The 23,589-nt window shown below is 33.1% G+C and overlaps 1 protein-coding gene across 2 annotated transcripts; it reads right to left on the reverse strand.

The window, feature by feature from the left end:
- Window positions 1–451: 451 nt before the first annotated feature.
- On the reverse strand, window positions 452–23,589 carry LOC127071057 (protein slowmo). 2 transcript variants are annotated; one of them, XR_007784818.1, is made up of 6 exons: window positions 23,402–23,589; window positions 23,093–23,258; window positions 18,856–18,942; window positions 3,959–4,132; window positions 3,235–3,426; window positions 2,986–3,128 (listed from the first exon to the last, which is right to left on the reverse strand). XR_007784818.1 is itself a non-coding variant. In XM_051009875.1 (5 exons), exons 1-5 carry the CDS (start codon window positions 23,431–23,433, stop codon window positions 2,925–2,927), a joined length of 663 nt encoding a protein of 220 aa, XP_050865832.1. In that variant the 5' UTR covers window positions 23,434–23,586; the 3' UTR covers window positions 452–2,924. The 2 variants fall into 2 exon arrangements, 1 of the variants encoding a protein (XP_050865832.1); XM_051009875.1 differs by lacking the exon at window positions 3,235–3,426 and having other exon boundaries at window positions 452–3,128; window positions 23,402–23,586.

Here is a 23,589-nt window from a genome sequence, read left to right on the forward strand (position 1 = left end):
TGTATATATATATATATATATATATATATATATATATATATATATATTAATTATTTATATTTCTCTCTATTAGTATATAAACTTATTATAGTACTATAGTAATTATATATATGTAATAAGCAGAGTAATAACTACTAATACTATGTAGTATAAATACTACCATAGATACCGACTAGAAATTATACTAACGCATATTAGTATAATTATAAAATATTAAGAGAATATGATAATTAATATAATTATACAATACTAACAGTATAAATTATATTAGAATATAAATAATAGCATAACTTTTAATTACATATATGTAACTATTACGTAGACATGAAAAAAGAAAATTAGATAGGATTAAACTGAAATGAGCGATAGATCTACTAAAAAAAAAAAAAAAGAAATTAATAAAATAAAACAAACAAACAAACAAACAAAAAATATAGACCAGACGAATTAATTTTGTAAAGTAGTATAATATATTTTTGTCTCATTTCTCCTCACTCTTATTTTCTCACAACTTTCTGCAATGTATTTTTATTAACGTGACAGCGACATTTTGTGACATTATAAGACCGTTTGTTCCTTTTTTTATTTTATTATTTTTTTATATATATATATATGTATATGTATGTATATATATATTTTTTTTGTTCTTCTTCTTTTATTAATAATTAATTTAACATTCGCGTATTTGGGATACGATTAATGGCTCTACAAAAATCAAATGTATTTTCCTTCTTTTTCTTCCATTTGTACGCTTATATAAGGGAAAAAATACTATTTCGTGCTTTATCACTATACTACAGCTATACCTATATGTGTGTATATGTGTGTGTGTATATAAATAAGCATAATACTATGCATATATAGTTTACTAAATGAAAAGAGTTTCGCATAAGTTTTTGAGACGATATTCTTAGTCTCGATACTCATCTATAGTATTACATATAGCAAACAAGAGTATCGTTCAATATAGTTTTTAATAAGATGGGGTGTGGGGGGGAGAAGGTATTGTGATGGTAGGATAAGGTGCTACATTTGATTATAGGGAGAAAAAATAAAAAAAGAAAGAAAGAAAAAAAAATAGGAAACGGATTTGTGGTGATCGAAAATGGTTCTATCGAAAACTAACTAATAATTTTTTTTCCACTTTTTCCTTTTTTTCTTCTTTTTTTTCCCCTCTCATTCACACAGCATCGATGTGTTAATACATTTATGAATATAGTCATGACGTAACATCGACAAATTCAATATCTCTGCTACGTATTATATAATACACGTGTAGCACATCCATATTTTTTTTTGTCTCTTTTTTTTTGTTTTTTTTTTTGTTTTTTTTTTGTTTTAAATATAATATTATAGTTATAATAAATTTTAATATAATAGATTATTAATTATTTAGATTTAAGATATCTTCGCGAAGCTTCAACCACTTTCAATGATAAATAATAAACTTTTACCTCCCCTGATATGACCCAATTTTTTAAAACGAATTATAATGATATATTTTACAATTTTTTCTTTCTTTCTTTCTTCTTCTTCTTCATCATCATCATCATCATCATCGTGTTCGTCTTCTTTTTTATTTCATTTATTTTTCCTTTCGAATTATTTATATCAAACCGATATACGATTATATTTTTACTAAGTCAACTTTACAAAACGAAAACGATCGATGGATCTCAAATCGTGATCGAATTTTTGTTTCGTTTTGTTTTGTTTTTTTTATTTTTGTTTGGTTTTATTTTATTTTTATTTATTTACTTCTTTTTTCTTTAAACATGCGATGCGAAAGACGTAAGGAAGAGAGACAGAGAGAGACAGAAACAGATAGAGAGAGATACAGAGAGAGAGAGAGAGAGAGAGAGAGAGAGAAATATATATATTTTATGTATATATATATACATATATATAGGGAGAGAGATAGATAGATAGATAGATAGATAGAATGCAACACACATTCGCGACGACGTAGTTTCATTTCTCTCATTTGTACCAGGGGACACCATTTGTTTCCACTCAAATGTTTGCTACTCACGAAAGGTGGTGGTGGATCGAGAGCCCGGATAGAAAATGCCATAAATAATTCATCCTTTATGGTGTACTACTACAAACAACGCTGGTCGTAGCTTGATGGCAAACGACGGACATAACGGAAACACTATCAGATTATATTAATTTATAGTGTGTCTGTGTGTGTATGTGTGTACACATAGCATGTGTGATGCATATACAAACACAAATACACAAACACAGATACGTATATATGTACGTACGTACAAATATACATAGATATCAAAATTAGTAAACTCATATATAAATAGATAGATGGATGGATGGATGGATGGATCGATAGATCATACACTTTTTAAAATAATCGAAAAAACTCAATCATCCAGATAATTATCGAATTATCGCGTCCTACATTATCAACTTCGTTTGAAGAAGAAGAGAAGAAAAAAAATACTAATTTCTTTCTTTTCCCTTTTGTTTTCTTTTTTTCTTTTTGTTTCTATAACCTCACTACTATAGATCTTTTAGATTCTACCCTTTACCCTTCCTCACCACCCTTCTTCATTCCCCTTTTTTTTTTTGAAAGAGAAGCACGTCTGCACATCTGCACGGAATGGATGATCCTCGAAAAATATCGAAGGCACACAGAAAGAAACCCAATCAACGTCTGGGTTGCGTGTTTGGGTTGCAGGTTATTTTCCTTATTTTTTTTTTTCTTTTTTTTTCGCAAATTCGATCCACCTCCCTTTCCCCTTCTCCCTCCACTTCATCATCCTCATCCTCGTCGTCATCGCTGTCATCATTATCATCCTCGTCATCCTCATCATCATCATCCTCATCATTATCATCATCGTTATCATCTAGTTTTTATTTAATTGAAATCAATTGAAAAGATTGAAGCTAACGCGAAACCATAGCTAAAATTTTGGCATCGATTGGGAAGAGGGTGAACTCGTAAGATTGTGAATCTCGTCGAATGATTTTATAGCACTTTGTAAATCGTCCATTCCTCGTCTGGTTTTCGACGTTAAATCGTCAAATTGACGGACCGTTTGCGTTAGAAGATCGTCGAATTCTTCCAGATGCAACTTCTCGATGACCCACTCCATCGCTTGACGACCCTACGCATCGAAATCGTTATTTAAAAAAAAAAAAAAAAGAAAAAAAATTATAACTATAAAGTAAACGTTTTCGATGTATCTTTTTCTTTTTTTCTTTTAAACTTACAATTAGAGATCATTATTACTCGTTAGATTTTTTTTCAGAAGAATTTAAAAAAGTTCAGTGAAATTTTTTTGAAAAATAAATCTAATAGCAGTTGTAGTAGTAGTAGTTGTAATAGTAGTAGTGTTGTAGAACTAGTAGTAGTAGTAGTAGTAGTAGTAGTAGTAGTATAGCAATAGTAGTGGTAGTAGTAATCTATTAATAATATTTAACTCTCTATAACTAAATTATTTTTTTACTACATTTGCATAAAAATTATGTAATTTGAAAATTATAATATTATTTATACTAATATACGTATTATTCAATATTATAACTCTAATATTATAATTTCTTAAATTATAAAAGTTAAAATTATAATATTAAAGTTACAAATTTTGTCGACTGAAAAATGCTCCTCTCATTGGAAAACTTTCATCTCTCTTTTATATTCCCATTTAAAGGGATATTGTCGATGATGGACACTTCGTTACATACCGTAAAAACCAATAAAAATCACGAGATCGATTGAATAATAATAATAATAATAATAATAATAATAATAATAATAATAATAATAATAATAATAAAAAAGGAAATCTTTTTTACATCAATCCTTTTAAATAAAAATATTATTTATACCCAATCTATTACGACTCACAAATTTTTCTCTTTCGATCATTAATTTTTTTCTTCTTTATATATCCATTTATTTATTTATTTATTTATTTATATCGTTGGAACTTACCATGCCAGAATTAAAACAAATTTTCGACGTCAATAGTTCCTCCATGTAATGTGTAAGAGGTACACCACTGACCGTTACTACGGCTTCCTGTTGTAACAAAGTTTTTCCAGGATCGTTTGGATGGGGTGTATATCTGACGGTCTCATCCACCGCTATGTGATTGCAAAAGGTTAACTGAAAAAGAATAGAACGAAATGAAATCGTTAGAGACGGTCGATTAACTTCTCACAATTCTCGTCGTTAGAGAGGGGCCAAATCGTTTTGGTTGCTTTTCGGTTGTTCCTGCGGTCGCGTTACTATCGACCGCATTGTGTAACTCGCGATGGTTAGTAGCAGCGCGCAACCCTTAGTTAGAGAGATGGTCACTCCAAATTATCGAGATAGAACGTGTCGTTTAAGCTTACGTGTCGTTAAATTATCGATCCTGACAAATGAAACGATTAATTGGCATTTTTGTCTTTCTTTCTTTCTTTCTTTCTTTCTCTTTATTTTTCTTTTTCTTTTTTACTTTTTCAATCTCGTTTCCAACCCTACTTCTCCACTTTCTTTCTAATTTTTAATATTCCCTCTTTCTTTTTTTTTCTTTTTCTTTTTCTTTTTCTATCGTTCGATCTTCGAATTACGATTTAATGTTTTATGTATGATTCGATTTATGATTCGATTTGATTTGGATTAATTATGAATCAATAGGAATATTCGATTTATTCAATTATAGAAATGTATTATTACGAAATGATACTTGTTTATGAATTAATTCGATAGTTATGTTAAATGATTAAGTAGATCGTATTGGTTAACAAATTCTGTTGGTACAATTTAGTATATAAAAATTAATATACCAATTCGATCGGATGATAAAAGAAAATGAAAAAAAAATTCACATTTTCTTTTCTATTTTAATAATATATTCTCAACGTTGAGAAATAGTGACAAAATTGTTAAGAAAGTATTTTTCTCGCGTAGCAAAATGTTTATGCTCTGCACGTACGAAGGAGCAGAAGCGATGCGTTTTCAATAAGGCAATGACATTTCGCGAGTGCATCGTCGACACGATCGGAATATTCGTCCATTTGACAAGCAAGCTATACAACGACAAGACGTACAATAATATTTCATATCTATGATATTTCTATGTTTATTTTTCAATCCTCGTATTCGCAAAGTAATCATTAATAATAATTTTCACCATGTATATAAAAAAAAAGAAAGATCATTTTTCTCGAAAGTGACGGACTTTGAATATCATTTAGTCACATTAAAAAAAATATATATATAATAAAACTGTCAGCCAAGATATAAATTCCAATATATTAAATGGAATAAAAAGATGATTGTAATCGCGAGAGACAATCGATGATGAAACAATACACGCATTTATGAACTACCTTTAAATCCTCGTCAATCCTATTGAAAGGTATAAACTTTGAATTCTTTGATCGTATCAAATAAATTCTGAAAGAACCTATTATCACATTTTTGTATTATCTCTACAACAACATCATAAAATCCAATGAAATGTGATTCATAATAAGCCTGAATAATATTTTTATTAGAAATCAACTTTGAATATTCCTCAGTTAGATTAAATCAAAACCGTATCGCCACCCGATGCATCATCCATCGTATCATCAATTTCAATATTTCAATATATTGAACAGAAAGATGACTATAATCACGATAGACGATCAATGATGGAACAATACACGCATCTGTGAACTGTCTGTAAACCCTCGTCAAGCCTATTTAAAAGTATGAATATTGAATTCTTTGATGATATTAAATTAATCTAAAAGAACTATTATCACATCGTTGTATCGTTATTAACGCTATCGTAAAATTCAATTCGATGCAACTAGCAACAAATCGACAAAAAAAAAAAAGAGAGAAAAAAAGAACAGAAACAACGATAACAAAAAAAAAAGAAAGGAAAAGAAAAGAAAGGAAAGAAAAAGAAAATCAAATAAAACAGTGTCGCCATGGCTTTTGTCGCATCCATCATATCGATTCGAACGTTTCAACCGAATAGAAAGATGATAACAATCACGACAGAGAGACAATAATCGACGATGGTACAAATCCATAGATAGATTCACAGAGTATCCACGAACTCCATCGACAATCCTCTTGGAAGATATGGACTTCGAATTCCTGGCTTACACGCATACAGTATGCGTAACGCCTCGAGTGATGTATCTCGTGGGAGTAAACAACGTTCCTATCCCAAACCGATAATTGTACGGTTTGCCAACAACACGTGATTAGCAAACGAAATAAAGTCGAGGCAAAAGGAAGATGAGAACGAAGGGACAACGCTGATGAAATAGTATTGTGTATCGATGTATTGTATAATAGAAAAGAAAGGAACGGAAATATGCTCACGTATCATTACGAGATGGTACTATAACGATTCCTCTCACCACCATCGTCAGTACCACCATCACCATATACCTCTTTTCTCCGTTTCACCCCAGTCGGGCCCCAACTACCTCAACTCCAGTTCTCCAGAATCTTGGCAATGCAGTGCGAAACACTCTGGTCGCAAACCCGGAACAATTGAATCGCAGGTGCCGGGGGGAGGGGACTGGGAAAGGGTATGGGTATGGATAAGGGTGGAGAGGGGAGAGGAGGAATAAGGGTGGGTGCAATGCGTTTCACGGGGAAATTAACGCCCGCGGCATATTGTGGACCCAACGACCGAGCACATTGGTGGGGGGAGGAAACCCGAACCGGTCCTACTCTCTACGCGTTCTGCCATATTGGCAATCAGTGAAGCCAACTGTGTTACATAGCGCGAGAATATCTACCGTGCAGCTTCATCATTGCGTTCATACACTCTCTCTGTCTCTGTTTCTGTCGATCTATCTATCTATCTATCTTTATCTCTCTCGCATCTCGACAAAACCTCATCGCCCGAAGCTTTTTTGAATACCTCTTTCTTTTTATTGTTCAATGAAAAAGAAGAGAAGAGAAGAAAGGAAGGAAGAAAAGAAATTCGAAAACTGTGGTTCTTCATTCGACACAATTTTTATCCTTAATGTTATTATTATTCCGACGCGGGTATAATTTTTGAAATGGCTAAAAGAGAAAAGTCGGATGGTGCGAATTTAATCTGAGAAATTTTCATCTTACTTTTGTTATTATTGTTATTATTTTATATATGTGTATATATATATGTGTGCTTTATACTGATTAAATTATATAATTTCATTAACATTTTTAATTATATATTTGTAAACAAAAGAAAAAAGAGAAAGAAAGAAAGGAAAAAAAAGATGGAAAAAATATAAATCCAACGTATCAAATTATTATCATAAATTTATTATATATCCCTATGTTATATCGTTTTGCATAATTTCACATAGTATTAATATTAATATTTAATATTAATATTAATATTAATATTTAGTAAATCCGGCTGAAATTTCCTTTTTTTTTGTGAGAGAGAGAGAGAGAGAGAGAGAGAGAGAGAGAGAGAGAGAGAGAGAGAGAGAGAGAAAGGGAGAAGGGCGAGAGAGAAAGGAAGAAGCGGAAGAACGAAATAAATAGAAATCGTAGGATCGCGTTAAAGAAAGAAATGGAACTTGTTGGGGGAGACCGGTCGTATTTAATCTTCTTCCCGTAAGTAGTATCTACGAAATACTACGATTCTTTTACGCTCGAGATAAATCCTTTTCCAACGGAAAATGCCTTGGAAAGTTTCCTCGCAATATCACCGACCTAACCGTGGCTTCTCTTGAACAACGAGCTACCTAATCTCCTTCGAAGAGAGAGAGAGAGAGAGAGAGAGAGAGAGAGAAAGAAAGAGAGAGTTTTCATCGACGAGGTGAAAAGAAGAAGAGAAGAGAAGAGAACAGAACAGAACAGAACAGAACAGAAGAGAAGAGAAGAGAAGAGGAGAGGAAAGATAAGGATAGAGAGAAGAAACTGAGCACGAGTGTTAAGTAAAAAAAAGAAAAATAAAAAAAAAAATTTAATAAAAAAGAAGGAAATAAAAAATAAATTAAAAGCAAGAAAAAGTAAATAAAAGAAAAATAAAAGAAAAATAATAAAAGAATAGAAGAGAAGAAAGGGAGGGGAGAGAGGAGCGAAAGTAAAGAAGAAGAAATTTGAGGATGTAGAAAACGAGAGAGAGAGAGAGAGAGAGAGAAAAGAGAAAAAGAGAAAGGGAAAGAAAAAAAGAGAAAAAAGGGGGAGAGAGAGAGAGAGAAGGAAGACGTGATTTAATCGCATCAAGGGAACGCGAGCAAAGCCCATCCATCGATCGAACTCACCGTTCGACCATAGCGTCGATGCGAAAGTAAGTAATTAATTTTCGCTCTTTCTCTCTTTCTCTCCTACTCACTCGTTAACCCAACTTTTACTAGGCGCGAACGAAAGAGAGAAAGGAATATATATATATATATATATATATATATATATATAGAGAGAGAGAGAGAGAGAGAGAGAGAGAGAGAGAGAGAGAGTACCGATGCATCGGTTAATTGAAATTTTTCTCGTCAACCGCGCGTGCAAACCACTGTTTGCCAATCCCTCGACCTTCGTAGCAGTAGCAACGGCAGCAATAGCAGCAACAGCAGTAGCAGTAACAGTAGCAGAAGCAGAAGCAGAAGCAGTAGCAGTAGCAGCAGTAGCAGCAACAGCAGCAATCCTCGCCGCGTTTGCTTTTCATTTATCGCGGCATTGCGGTGCCGACCGAGCGCAGCAGAATGACCACACACGGAATAGTGCGTGGTCGAGAACTGCAGAATTTGTAATCGTTGCTCACTTTCGAAACACTGAACTCAAAAGTCTCTATTAAAAATGATTATTCGATTTTATCATCACGTAGATATATATAAGGATAGAAAAGAAAAGAAAAAAAATAAGAATCTTTCAATCGACGAAATTGCCTGATAAATTGGTAAACAATTTAAGGAAAGAGCAAAAAGAAAATTGTAGAACCAATAAATTATGGCATTTAATCCCTTTACTATAAATAACACGAGTTTGATCATTTACGATAATACTACATTTCAAGATACGCAATGACCACACGCTACAGAACCACGTACTCGTCCCTTGTGTCAAATAAGAGTCTCTTGAGTTAAACAATATTGACCTAAAGAGTCTAGAATATACTTCGATAATTCAAAGTTATCATTATTTGGAAACGTGAAAGATCTCGTTCTATGAATCATGAAACTATGATATTCGATTATGGGCCAATTATATTTTCACGAATCATACGCGACAAGTATGCTGCAATAAAATTCATAACCATTAAAAAAAAAATAATAGAAAAAAATAAAAAAATGAAAAAAGAGAGAAAAAGGAAAAGAAAAAGAAAGAAAAGAAAAGAAAAGCAAAAAAGAAACACACACACATGCATATGCACATGACATGCACATATGGATACACAATTCTAACGATACCTATCATCGATATTAGAACGTTTTATTAGACAAGAAATTACAAAGAGAGAGAGAGGGAGAGAGAGAGAGAGAGAGAGAGAGAAATGGATAGACTGAGATAGAAAGGAACATATTATCATCCCATTCATCACACTCCTTCCCCCTCCTAACCCATAAAGGTTCTCATGATACGGTTTTGCCCTTTGCCATTATAACGAGGAACACAGTAAGGTAGAATGCGCTTAGGAGTGGCCCGTTATAGGGCTAGAGAGGCCTTCTTCACCGTATACTACTAGCGCGAGTAATTAGCATCGGCGCATAATTGAAAGGACTTTGCGGATCTGGCTGGAGGCAGCATTGTTCATTGAGGTGTGTTCTCGATTCGCCCGGCCATACCACGCGATTTGATGGCTACGAGAGAAGGGGGGTTAGGAATAGTGACTAGTGTACCTGCCCGAATCCCCAAATCTACGACGATGCATAGCCCGAAGCTGGATCGACCCTGATGCAGTTTAGGTATGGACATCGACCATCTCTATCTATCTATCTATCCATCTATCCATCCATCTATCTATCTATCTATCTATCTATCTATCTATCTATCTATCTATCTATCTATCTATCTATCTATCTATCTGTCTATCTATCTATCTATGTCTCTTCCTCTGCTTAGTCTCTCTCTCTCTAGCATGTTTGATGTAGCACTGTCTCACTTACTCTCCATCCTCTATCCCCCACTCTTTGTCCCGCCTTCTCTCTCATACACATATACACGTACACTCTTGCGGTAATCGCCGATTTCAGCGGATTTCAGGAGATAGAGAATCGCATGCTGGCAAATCCGTATTAGATCGTGTAAACGAGAGCTTCGTATCTACTCTACACACTCGGATCAACGAGTGAGTGGAGACTCTCTCTCTCTCTCTCTCTCCTTCACTTACTCACTCATTCTCTTTCACTAACTCTCTTTCTCAGCTATTTCTTTCTTTCCGCCTTTCACGATATTACCTCATACATCTACAAAATTCATAGAATAGGTATATAACTTTCCTACGTACATATCAACCGACTTTCATGCTAAAGAGTTTCAATGAGTATACCATGAGTAAAATACCATGGGGAAAAAGAAAGATAAGGGTTAAAGAAAAAGATAGACAGACGGATAGACAGAGAGAGAAAGAGAGAGGGAAAGAGAAAGACAGAGAAAAGAGAGAGAAAAGAAAGGAATGAAACGGTAGGAACGTTTTTCCAAAACGTTCTTTTTGTTTCTTCTCTCTCTCTCTCTCTCTCTCTCTCTCTCTCTCCTACTACCACTGTCTCTCTCCCTCTTTCTCTGTAAAATTGGATGGAAGTATTATCGCTCGGTTCAACGAGAACGTTCTTCTTTCTATGGGCATTTAACACGAAACCAGACGGAAGTTCGGTTTTAGGCGCTGCCTGGTTGGTTGGTTGGTTAGTTGGTTGGTTGGTTGGTTGGTTGGTTGGTTGGTTAGTTGGTTGGTTGGTTGGTTGGTTGGTTGGCTAGCTCGAGTTCACGGCGCCTCCTCTCGTTAAGAGTCACGAACGAGTGCTTTGAGATGAAATTCGTATTTTCAGTAGAGAACAAAGTGCCCGAGGATTAGACGAGCATTTCCGTATCTGCATAAAGATAAAGGGCAAAAGCGCATTGAATAATACATGAAAGGTATTAGCTGCTAAAGGGACTTTCGTAATCGAGTAAATGTCGAAAACATAAGTTGATATCGCAGACATACGCTTTCATTCGTCCACTAGCGCGTGAGTATGCGCGTACGTACGTTGGTGATCGGACGCGAATATATCAACGAAGATATTATTTATTGTAATTAACAATAATGTATATGTGTATATATGTATGATTTTAATCCAATCTGAGAGAGAAAATATTCTACGTAGTTTTCAACGATTAAGTATTATATTATCGTATACTGTTAATTGACGATTAAAATTAAATCAGATTTGTCTCAAAGTCGTACGAAATATAATACGCTGTATTATATTTTATTAAAAAATAACATTTTATTGACGATTTAGTTTATTTCTTTATACAAAAAATTAATTCTCTAAATAGGGAATATATATATATATATTTGCATAAGAATGTAGTAACAAGACGATTATTAAAATTTCATTATATATATCCAATTGTCTATCAAACTTATTAAAAAAATCTCATATAACGTAAAAACCGAAAGAGAGACAGGGAGAGAGAGAGAGAGAGAGAGAGAGAGAGAGATGCGATTTGCGATTTTCCGCATGACAAGGTTCTTCCTGCTGAAGGAAAAAAAACGTATGTACGTTTTCGACGAACGAAAAAGAGCAGTGTAATAAATTTAACGAAGATACACAGAGAGAGAGAGAGAGAGAAAGAGAGAGAGAGAGAGAGATAGGACGAGAAAGTAGAGAGAAGGGGGATAGATACTTTAAACGAAAATACACACCGTGATGTCGTTACCAGCCATTTTTCAAAAGTGTCGCATAAAAAAAAAGGAACAACCCCGAAAAACAACATCCCTCAAAAAAACAAAAAAAGTAAAATAAAAAAAAAGAAGCAAAAAAACTCGTTCCAATGGACGATGTCACAGGACATTGGCATACTGGACTAGCTTAAACAGGATCAACGATGATATCTAAACCCGAAAGAGTGAGAGAGACGAACAGACAGACGAACAAAGAGGGAGAGGGAGAAAGAGAGAGTGTGGGGGTAAAAGTCGAAGAGAGAAGCGAAAGGATATACGTTGTCCGACACGTCGCTCCGTTTCGTTTCGAAGTTACAATTTTTCATTAAGCCGACCACCATATATCCACCATATAGCTACATACTATTCCATATTTCAATCGATTCAAAATCTGCTACCTTTGTCACGCCAACAAAATTCGCGCTTTCCTATATACATATATATATATATATATATATATATATATATATATATATATATATGCGCACAAAAAAAGAGAGAGAAAGCTATTCAAATATTTATATTAGAGATATGTACATTTATAAAAAAGAAGTATTAAATTTTTATCATTTTATATAAAGTATGGAATTATGTCAATCATTTTAAGTAATACAAGTCAGATATTCGTGTATAATAAAATATTTAAGTAGCACAAGTCAGTTATCGTATTTCAGTGGTACAAGTCAAGCATTCCTACATAGTCGAATATATAAGTAGTAAAGGTCAACCACTCGAAAAAGAATCAATGGAATATGAAGATAACGAAGATAAATAAAGTTCCAAAGTATCGATCTCGATCATTCCTCGCTAGGACCATATATCGATTGCTTCGTATGTATCTGATTTGCATAGTAACATCTCTTTATCAATGATTAATTAATCGGTGTGTCCAATATGTCTTTCAATTTCACTCAATTTCACTATTTAATATAATTGTTCCCTCCTTTGAAAGTTTTTGAAGAATAATTTGTTGGAAGAAAAAAAAAAAAAGAAATGTTTCGTCTCCCAATTTCTGTTTATACGTTCATACTTTGTTTATAACGTTGTTATAAGTTTTATATGAAAGATAAAAAGAGATAGAAAATTCTCTCTCTCTCTCTCTCTCTCTTTCTTTCTGTCTCTTTCTATCACATATACATACATATATAAACGCACACGTTGGCACCATGCAATTTGTTGTTTTTATGATTTAGAGGAGTGCACGTACAATAATTCAGTCCACGACGTATCCAGCGAGTTCCAGGCCCTCCACTATCCGCCATCTCTCTCTCTCTCTCTTTCTCTCTCTCTCTTTCTCTCTCTCTCTTTCTCTCTCTCTCTCTGGTTTGCTTCGCGCAACTCTCTCGAGCCCTCCATCATCAAAGTCCGCGGGGAGTCCACGAGCTCGACCAGGATACATCGCCGATACACGCGTCCGTTATTAATTCTCGTCTGATGGCAACCACCATCCCACCAACGCGAAAATGCGAGAGACGACTCAGCCTCGAATTTTCGCGCCTAACAACGCACGGATATTCGTGTCGAAATGAAGTAACAGGGATCGTTAACCCTTCATAAAAATTTTTTTTAAATACTTCGTAATTTACGAATTATATATATATATTTTTTATGTAATTATTTTTCTTCTCTTTCATTTTTTCTTTTGAATTCGATATCAGTTAATTGACAATTTTTTATTCGAAAGTTTATACTTGCTATTATTGCATTCAAGTTGATTTATTCTTTATGCACATATGTATGTATGAATGGTAACGTTTTATTGTAATAAAGTATTTACTTATCATGGCATTTATATATTTAGAAATATTTATTATTGCATGATTTATTTGCATGAGTAATCTGCAATCGTATAATTTTTCTTTTTTCTTTTTAATAGATATAATAATGAAACAGATCTGTATATAAGGATCATTCTTTTTTATTTCGACTTTACTTCCATAAATTTCTTTATTTATTTATTTATTTTGTTTTTTTCTCTTTTTTTTTTCCTACTAAAATATTCTTTACGTCATAATATTTGTGCAAGGGAGACTGAGCGAGAGAAAGAGAAAGAAAGATTGCATCATAAATAAATGCAATTTAAAATCTAACACACTTTTTACTTATTACTACATCATCCTATTTATTTATAAATTAATTCAATATTTAATATGTACGATATATAATATAGTATAACACGATATAGTATACTCTTATAAATTCTGCATTGTATTGGATAGATTCATAAATAAATACTATTTTAATCTAATACATTTTTGACTCATCACTTGTCCATGCATCAATGCAAAATTATGTATCATAACACGTATCATAGTTTGCTACCTACGAAAATAAATATCAATCTAAATTTATTACAAACAGTATTAATAATTAAGTATTCTGAATTCAGCCTCGATTACATCACATAATAATATTCTGTTAAAAATACTAACTTGTACACTTAAAAAAAAAAAAAAAGAAAGAAAGAAAGAAAGAAAGAAAGAAAGAAAGAAAAACATAGATAAATAAAAGAAATGAAAATAAAAATAAAACAAAGAAACTACTGACCCAATATTGACCACTAATACCAATTTGAAATTTAATTCAAGCGGAGAGAAGATTGTACGTACGTATCTATGTACATATGTATATATACATATATATGTACGTAGGAGAAGAACGATAATAGGAAAGAGACTGTAACGCAACAACGTCCACGCGTTCCAACGTTTAACGTATGCAGGTCGTAGGAGTTGTACACGAAGAGAAAGAGGAAGGGAAGGAAGGGAAGAGAAGAGAAGAGAAGAGAAGAGAAGAGAAGAGAAGAGAAGAGAAGTGAAGGGAAGGGAAGCAGGCAAATTGCTAAAAGATATATCCCCTTTGGGATTCGAGGCAGGATAGGTTATAACCCAGAGACTGGACTTGTAAGAGCTTTACGTAGAATACATTGGCCTTCTACACGTACGAGGAAAAGCTTGGTGGTCGGTCGTCTGTCCTTTTCTCTCTCATACCTTTCGTTTTCCTTCGCGAGTACACATTGGATAACACGGAATAAGAGGAAGAGGAAGAGGAGAATGAGAAAGAGGAGGAATAGAAGAAGAAGAAGAAGAAGAAGAAGAAGAAGAAGAAGAAGAAGAAGAAGCTTCAGGTAAAGAGAGAGAAGGAGTAGAGAGAGAGAGAGAGAGAGAGAGAGAGAGAGAGAGAGAGAGAGAGAGAAAGAGAGAGAGAGAGAGGATATCGTCTAGGAGCCGCAGGGAATTGTTCAATTTTAGTTGAAGCTCCGAGTGGAGCTCTTCTCCTTCGAGAAAGGTGGTGTATGTCCCAAAGTTATATGTAGTTAGAAAGACCCAACTTCCTAATCGTCTAAACGCTTAATTAGAACCATTGATGACTTTAGAATAACGTGACTTACTTCGCTCATGCCAAATCGTCCGTATGATTCATATGCGCGTGTTTAATGTACCGGGATTATTCGGTCTCATTAATAATCACTATGTGTTCTTTTTAACAAGTTATAGATTGGTAGATATATATAGATAGGATATATATATATATATCTGGTATTTTATATTAGATATATTAGAATTGTATGAATTAATAGAAATCATATTCTTTCTTTACTAATCCTCATTATATAATAACATGATTATTTAAAAATAATTTAACCAAAAACATCTGCTGGTAAGACATTAATAATGATTTAAACATAATAATGATTTAAAAATAATAATGATAAGACAATAATGATTAAAGACATTAAAAATGAATTAATGATGATTTAAATGATGATAAAATTATTAAATAATGAAATATATATATATATATTAAGAGTTTAATACATACACACGTGCACACATATACACACGCAGAGAGAGAGAGAGAGAGAGAGAGAGAGAGACAGATGAAGTAAATACTCCCAAGGTACACCAAACGTATCACAAAACAGGAAGTAACAAACCTCTAATATTCGTATCTAAAGGATTCTGAATATTTTAAAATACACACAAATACACACTTCTCCCTCTCTCTTCTCTATCTCTGTCTCTGTCTGTCTTTCCCTGTCTCTCAAAACACATTTATCGAATAATGTTATGGTGTTTTAGATAGAAAGCAAGTAAGCAATAGATAAGAATGAAAGGTTGTAGGAAGGAGTAGACAACGAAAGAACATCTCATGCTACTTGCTGGCTCCTGCCTCTTCTTCTTCTTCTTCTTCTTCTTCTTCTTCTTCTTCTTCCTTTACTCGAGACACACCTGCGGATCGTTCATCACGCCGGTAATGCATCTTGCCTCTCGATTTCTATCCATTTCTTTTTCAACGATAAGAAGGAAAGAGAGATGCTACGAGGAATACTGGGAGACCTTCTCCAACTAACAACATCACCACCAATACCAATACAAATACCAACACTATCACTACCAACACAAATAACATCACCATCCCATGAAGGAGAAGGAGGAAGAGGAAGAGAAGGAGGAGAAGGAGGAAAAGGAGGAGGAGGAGGAGGAGGGATGGAGGAGTGGAGATCTGGGAATAGCTATGCAGGGTTGCCGGTAATGCTCGCATCAATAACCTATCATATCTAACTCCTTGAATAGTAGTGTTAGTGAACCGACCTCCAACAACCTTCGAGAGCCCATCTTCGAGTCTGCACTTTGCTTACCTTCGAGTATCTCCATCCCCCTCCATTTTCACTTCTCTCTCTCTCTCTCTCTCTCTTTCTCTTTCTCTCTCGCTTACCCGTTCACACATCTCAAGAGAACTCTCTAATTCTCCGAAAGCTTCCACCAAAGCTCTCCGATATTCTCTTCGTTATGGATACCGGAAGGAATTTCAAGAGGGTAACGTAGTAAATCTACGTGAATTTTCAATGAAAATGTTTATATATATATATACACATATATACACATACATATATATATATATATATATATACACGAAATGAAATGAAATAAAAAATAGAAGAAAAAGAGAGAAGCTCGAAGGAGAGTCGAAGGCCGAGGAGATACGGAGGCTGAGGTAGGAGGTAGGTGATAGGAGGAGGAGCAGGGGTAGAGATGGGGATGAAAAAACGTGTGAACGACGACGAGACTCGTAACTTTTCCACAATGGCATTCCACCAATTCTTTTACGCAACAAGAGCGTCTGGTTATGACGTAGCATTTTCGATACACGCCAACGATTGATACATGTAACACCAAACGTATATTGTTTTCGAAAAGAGACAGAAAAAGAGAGGGAGAGAAACAGACAAATAGAAATATATATATACATATACACATCATATATATATATATACATATATACATATATATATATATATGTATATATATAGAAAGAGAAAAAAGAGACAGAGAGAGACACAGAGATAGGTAGATAGACAAAGAGAGAGTTTGCGAATGGTGGACGAACGCCGAAATTGCATCAGCCAATTTTCCACTTACACTATGAGTCTACGGTTCGATCGAAATTGAGAGTGAGTAGTAGAGATCGACGTCGAACACACGTTTCATTGTATTTCGTGCTGGTGTCGTCCTTCCGCGTATGCTCTCTCTCTCTCTTTTTCTCCCTCTCTATGTGTCTCTCTCCTTCCATATACGTTCTGCGACGAATATGCAATTTTCGTTGGATACTCTGTTTCTAAAGGGAGAGGGAGAGGAGGAGGAGGAGGAGGAAGGGAGAGTTCTATGGTTTCTACTATTCACTCTCTCGCTCTCTCTCTCTCTCTCTCTCGCTCGCTCATTCTCTTTTTCTCTTTCTCTCTTTCTATTCCCCCTCTCTCTATTATATATCTCTCCTTGTCGATTTCTATTTTTACTCGTAAAACTATTTACAAGTAAATATCCAGTTGCTTCGATTGTTCCAAGATTTATCATTTTTAACTACGTTTTAATCAATTTTATTAATATTACACGTTGAATATCATATTTGGAATGGGGAGGAGTCATCGGTATTCAATTTAATTTTATTTTCAATGTTTCAAAGATTACTTTCATTTTTGTTCACTCTTTTGTTTATTTTTATAATAAACAAAATGGAAATGTAATAAAAAAGTATATACACTTTTAATAAATAAATATATATATATATATGTATATGTATATTTATTATTATTTATAAACATATATGTATGTATGTATAAAGCAAAGAAAAAATAAATACTCTTCCTAATAAGAATAAATTTCTAATGTGAAAATAATGACAATGAATTGTCTTTTATATTTTATATATAAAAAAAAAAAGAAAAATGTTATAGATGTTATTATACGGTTATTTTAATTTCGTGGAAAATTCGTTTTCGCAGGTCAATGTAATTAACACTCAATGTGTTAATTATGCTACTTTTATTGTAAAATAAATATATACGTATGTGTATATTAATTCTTAAAAGCTATTATCAAATATCAATTACAATTAATTTTATTACTTACGTATTTGTAATATGGATTCTCTTTTACGATAACTTTATCAAAATTGAGATGGTCCATATAAATACTATCAAAAAATTATTATTATCGAGCGTCACATATTTCAATAATATTAAAACAAAATTTACATAAACGTTGAAACATCGGAGATTAAATATTTTAACAATATTGATGTTATACCGGTCGCTACATTTTCAAATAATATTGTTAAATCCAATTTGCATTACATACAACGAAGAGGGGAACGGTGGAGGTGGCTGAAATTTCTAAGAATAAATATTTACGAAATTATTATTATTATTATTATTATTATTATTATTATTATTATTATTATTATTATTATTATTATTATTATTACCGATTCTTAATTTTTCTTTTTTCTTTTTACAGAAAAATTCTAAGAAAATTTTCATACGATAATCTCTCCTATACGAATACTTAAAAAATTAGTATTGCCGAAAAAAAAATCGTCAGTAATAATACCGAAAAAAAAAATTGTCGAGGGTTAAAATTTCAATGTATCACCATCCATCCGATTCCCCATAACAACGATGTCGATGATCATCAAAATCCTAAGGATATTATATATATATATATATATATAAAAAAAAAAATTCACTTACGTTCCTCGTTTTTAGGACCATCTCTCGACTAACGGGATCGACCTCGCTTTTCTCGCTGGCATAACAGATCTTCGCATGACCGATCAACTATAACAAAAGAAACAGAAGAAATAAAAAAATTATATTTATATTTCTTCAATTAAATTAAATTACAAAAAAAAGAAAAAAACAGCTAAAAATACAATCTATTAATTACAAATCAAATAAATATCTTACCATCACGGTTAAATCGTAAACGTTCTCGCGATATTTATATTAATGACGAATTAATATAAATAATCAGGCAATTATTAAAAGACTTTAATTGGGACGGTGTTAAGTGCTCTTAAATTATAGTCCTCTTTCGCTATTAATTATACATATTCCAATTACGTTCTGGCTAAACAACTTTCAACTACCATTTAATACCATCCCTCATTCATCCACCACCCTTCCTCACTCTCAATACTATTACATACTACTACTACCACTACTACTACTCCTACTACTAGTAATACCATTACTACTACTACTATTTACCAACACTAACATCAAAGACAAGATTATATTCATTTCTAATAAAACTACGAATAAAACTACTATTACTACTGCTATAGTATTCATTCATTTATTCATTCATTCATTGTCTAAGTCATATATGCATATATGTATTCATTCAAATACATACATTCATTCAAAAATTAATTCATTATATATATATATTTTCATTTTTAAGATATTCACTCATTATCATTATATAAATATATAAACAAACTCTTTTCAAAGTTACTCTTTTATCCTCCTTATATTACCATTCGAGTTCATTCACTAATTACGCCAAAATTAGAGAAAAACCGAAAGAGAGGAAGATAAAAAGAAAGAGAGAGAGAGAGAGAGAGAGTGCGAGAGTGAGTAGTGATGAATTTAAAAGAAGAAAATACAAAAAAAAAGGAGAGAGAGGGAGAGAGAAAGAAAAAGATAGAGAATCGTAAGGATCGCGAAACGTGCCTTTGCACTTTCCCTTCCGTTAAGTAAATTTTTCTCTCTTTCCTTTTCCTCGCTACTTCTCTTTCTCCCTCTTTCTCTACCTACCCTTCTACATCTTCTTTTCAACCATCCTGGTAGGCACACGACAGATATATGCACACGCAAAAGAAGGGGATTCGAATCGTTCGAGTGCGAGGAGAACAGAGGGTTCTCTCTCCCTCTGTTTTCCTCTCCCTCTCCCTTTCTTTCTCTCCCTCTCCTTCTTTCTCTCTCTCTCTCTCTCTCTCTCTCTCTCTCTCTCTCTCTCTCTCTTTCTCTCAGCACAACGCGAAACGGGCTTTTGCGAAATAGCCGAGCTTATAGAAAATCCTTCCGAAAGGAAGCGATTCGCTCGCTCGAAAAAGGATTCGACGTTGAAATCCCTGGTCGAGTCTTTCCAGCGATTGCCACGGTGAACCAAGGCCGACGAATACGAAGGAAGGAAGGAAGGAAGGAAGGAAGGAAAAAAAGAAAGAGAATACGAAAGAAAGAAGCTGGAGTTACGCTTAAGGGTGAATGCACGTATTTATGTGTATTTCTATCCGTATGTGAGAGTAACGTATAAGAAAGAGAAAAAAAAAGAAATACAGAGAGAGAGAGAGAGAGAGAGAGAGGGGGAGAAATTCATGTATTTCCAACGACTCCCTTTTGCTTTCCAAAACTAACTGGACGATTGCCAAATGGTGTAACATTGAGCTTACTCATTATGAAAGTTGATACCATTGCTATTGTTGTTTTGCAATTCTCTTGATATTCAACCATCTCTATCTATTTCTCTATCTCTATCTATCTCTCTCTTTATCTCAGCAATACCTCCTTTCACCTTTCTCCCTCTACTACTATTATACTACTACTACTACTACTACTACTATTACTACTACTATTATACACCCTTCTCTTCTACTATATCTACTGTACAAGAAGGGTAAACGTGGCACGTCTTCTTGCTCCACTTCCTCGAAAGTTTCGAATTTCCGGTACTGACTGATGTTCGGGAGCGTTTGTTCATAGAGCGCTGATTGCTCGCTCGGACGATAAAACAGCTTCTTGCACTTCTCTTCTCTCTCTCTCTCTCTCTCTCTCTCTCTTCTCTCTCACCCTCTCACACTTTTTCTTATCCACTCTCTCTCTCTCTCTCTCTCTTTCTCTTTCTCTACCATTCTGGCCCGCCAGCCAACCTCAGTCACCCTTACGCTATCAACGTTCTCAGTCATCTCGCTCGCTCGTGTCGGCTTAAGTCAAATTTTCTAAAACGTTATCGACCTCTTCCATTTTTGTTTCTTTTTTTATTTTATTTTATTTTTTTTGTTGTTTCTTTTCTTTCTTCTCCTCTAGCACGTTTCACTTAGCATCGATAGTAGTAGCTCGATGTATTTGAATATTATTGAATTCGATGGGATACGATATGATTGAATATTTTGTTCGTTTTTCTCGATAGAGAAAACAGGAAAAGAGAGAGCGAAGAGCGAACGCTGATAGAGAGAGGAGAGGGAGATCGAAATCTTTTTAATCGAATTTTTTTAACATGAATATGTAACGAACAGTTGTTTCTATGAATACATTTAAACGGAATTGCTTTTATTTTTACATTTAACTTTCTCATATATGAATGTGAATGAATGATAAAAAATTTACTCTTTTTTCTTTCTTTTTTTTTTTTTTCTTTTCAATTAATGAACTTTGATTAGAGATAAGTATGTGAGAACACAATCGTATTATATAAGTTAACGTAATAGTATTATTGCTTTCGTCATTCCTACGAGAAACTGGATCGTAATCACGTGAACGTGTGACACGAATCTTACTTAAAATATATCGTACAATTGATATAACAGAAAGATCTAAAAGGTATGAAAGTGTTTTTCTATCGATAGCCTTGAACATTCGTCGATAATTTATTATTTTACATTATCGACTTGACGAAGAGTCGATGAGATAAAGTTCCAACAAAGGTCGTTTGAAAGTGTTTTTGGTGAACACCGCGAGAGGGCAACCTTGTAATCGATGACCTAAACTGCGATTAATTTTTCTATTGATATAAAATCTTCTTTTAAAATGAATTAATTATAGAAAATGACCTTGTATAGGTCGGATATACTCATGATACATAGTTTTTCGATTGATCAAAACTTTCTTTAAAACGATGTTACTTTTTATAACAAAGACAACGTATAAACATCATTTAATATCAAATGAAATTCAAAGTAAAACTAACTCGCATACATTTTTATCCTTAACCCGAATAAAAATGTTCCTGTTTGTCTAAGGTCATGTTTTAATACATATATAAATATTCTAAATTTACTACCCTATAATTAAAGTTTCTATTATGCGTTATGAAATATTTATAATAAAACATCTTCGATTACTACATGCAATTCTCATTGCATGTTTAATTTGCCACAGAGAATGACCTTGTATCATTCCAATACTTATCACTAATATTACATACTATTTCAATTAATTCAGATGTTCTTTTATATGATTTTTATAATAAAAACAATATATAAAATTATTTCACATCGAATCAAACTCGAAGTAAAATTAATTGAAGTATATTTTTGTTTACTAAACCGTATAAAAATGTCCTTGTTTATCTCTTCGAAGATCATACGTTGCTATATATACATATATTAACTTATAAACTCACTGCATTATAAATAAGATTACTATTACGCATTATAAAATATTCATAATAAAATATCTTTGACTAACAAACATAGATAACTTTTATTCTATATTTAACGACGTCTATAAAGCTTACTACGAACTAGTAGAATAACGTATTTAATGTACGACGTATTAAATATTATTATACATTATTTATAAAATCGGATATTAAATATTTAAAAATACGTAACAATGTTAAAACAATTAAGAAGAGATCAGATGAAATATAATTAATAAACATTGCGTTATGGATGATAGAAAAATTGATCAGAGATGAAATAGGTTAGGTCGGATAAAGCGTAATATACTGTTCATAACCGTGACCAATATGTGCATTCATTTACGTCACATTTTGGCGTGCTTACTGTAATACCAACACAAATATACATTTCAAATTTAATGTATATTTGCAAGATCTTCTCTTATGATGCTTACTTAAACATACACTATTTCGTCATATACTTTTCGCACACAGAAACATCGTTATAATTTTACAACGTTTTAGAAAGAAAAAATTACGTTTTAAAGTCTAAAAGATATTAATAAATAATATTGTACTTACTGCTTGAGCCCACTTTGGAAAACCGAAACGAGTCGAGACAAGTCTGTGCGTGTGTAAGATTCCATCGATGACTTTCCTATCGATGACGTCTGTTCCAATAACGGAAGAATTTATTGGATTAGGATATTTTCTCCAAGCTGCCTGTGTCACGGTTTCCCATGAATGACTACAAAGAAATACCATCAATTTATTTCCAATAAAAAAATTCTTGCTGCACCGTCTAATTATATTCTTCGTAACGATAGAAAAAAAAAAAAAGAAAAGAAAAAATGGCAACTATCGAATGCATTAAAAAAATATGAGACTTACTTAAATGTGTGTTCCGTTCTCCAAATCCTCATACTGTTTATTAACGTGATACAGAACAACGATGAATAACTATAATTTTAATATTAATTGTTAGAATGATACATAAAGGAGAAAACAATTACGAACACGACACGATCACGAAACACCACCGATATGACTTCAAGGCCCCCAAGCTGAATTCTGCCGTA

The sequence above is a fragment of the Vespula vulgaris genome, chromosome 20 (genome assembly GCF_905475345.1).
Source record: "Vespula vulgaris chromosome 20, iyVesVulg1.1, whole genome shotgun sequence".
Classification (NCBI taxonomy): Eukaryota; Metazoa; Arthropoda; class Insecta; order Hymenoptera; family Vespidae; genus Vespula; species Vespula vulgaris.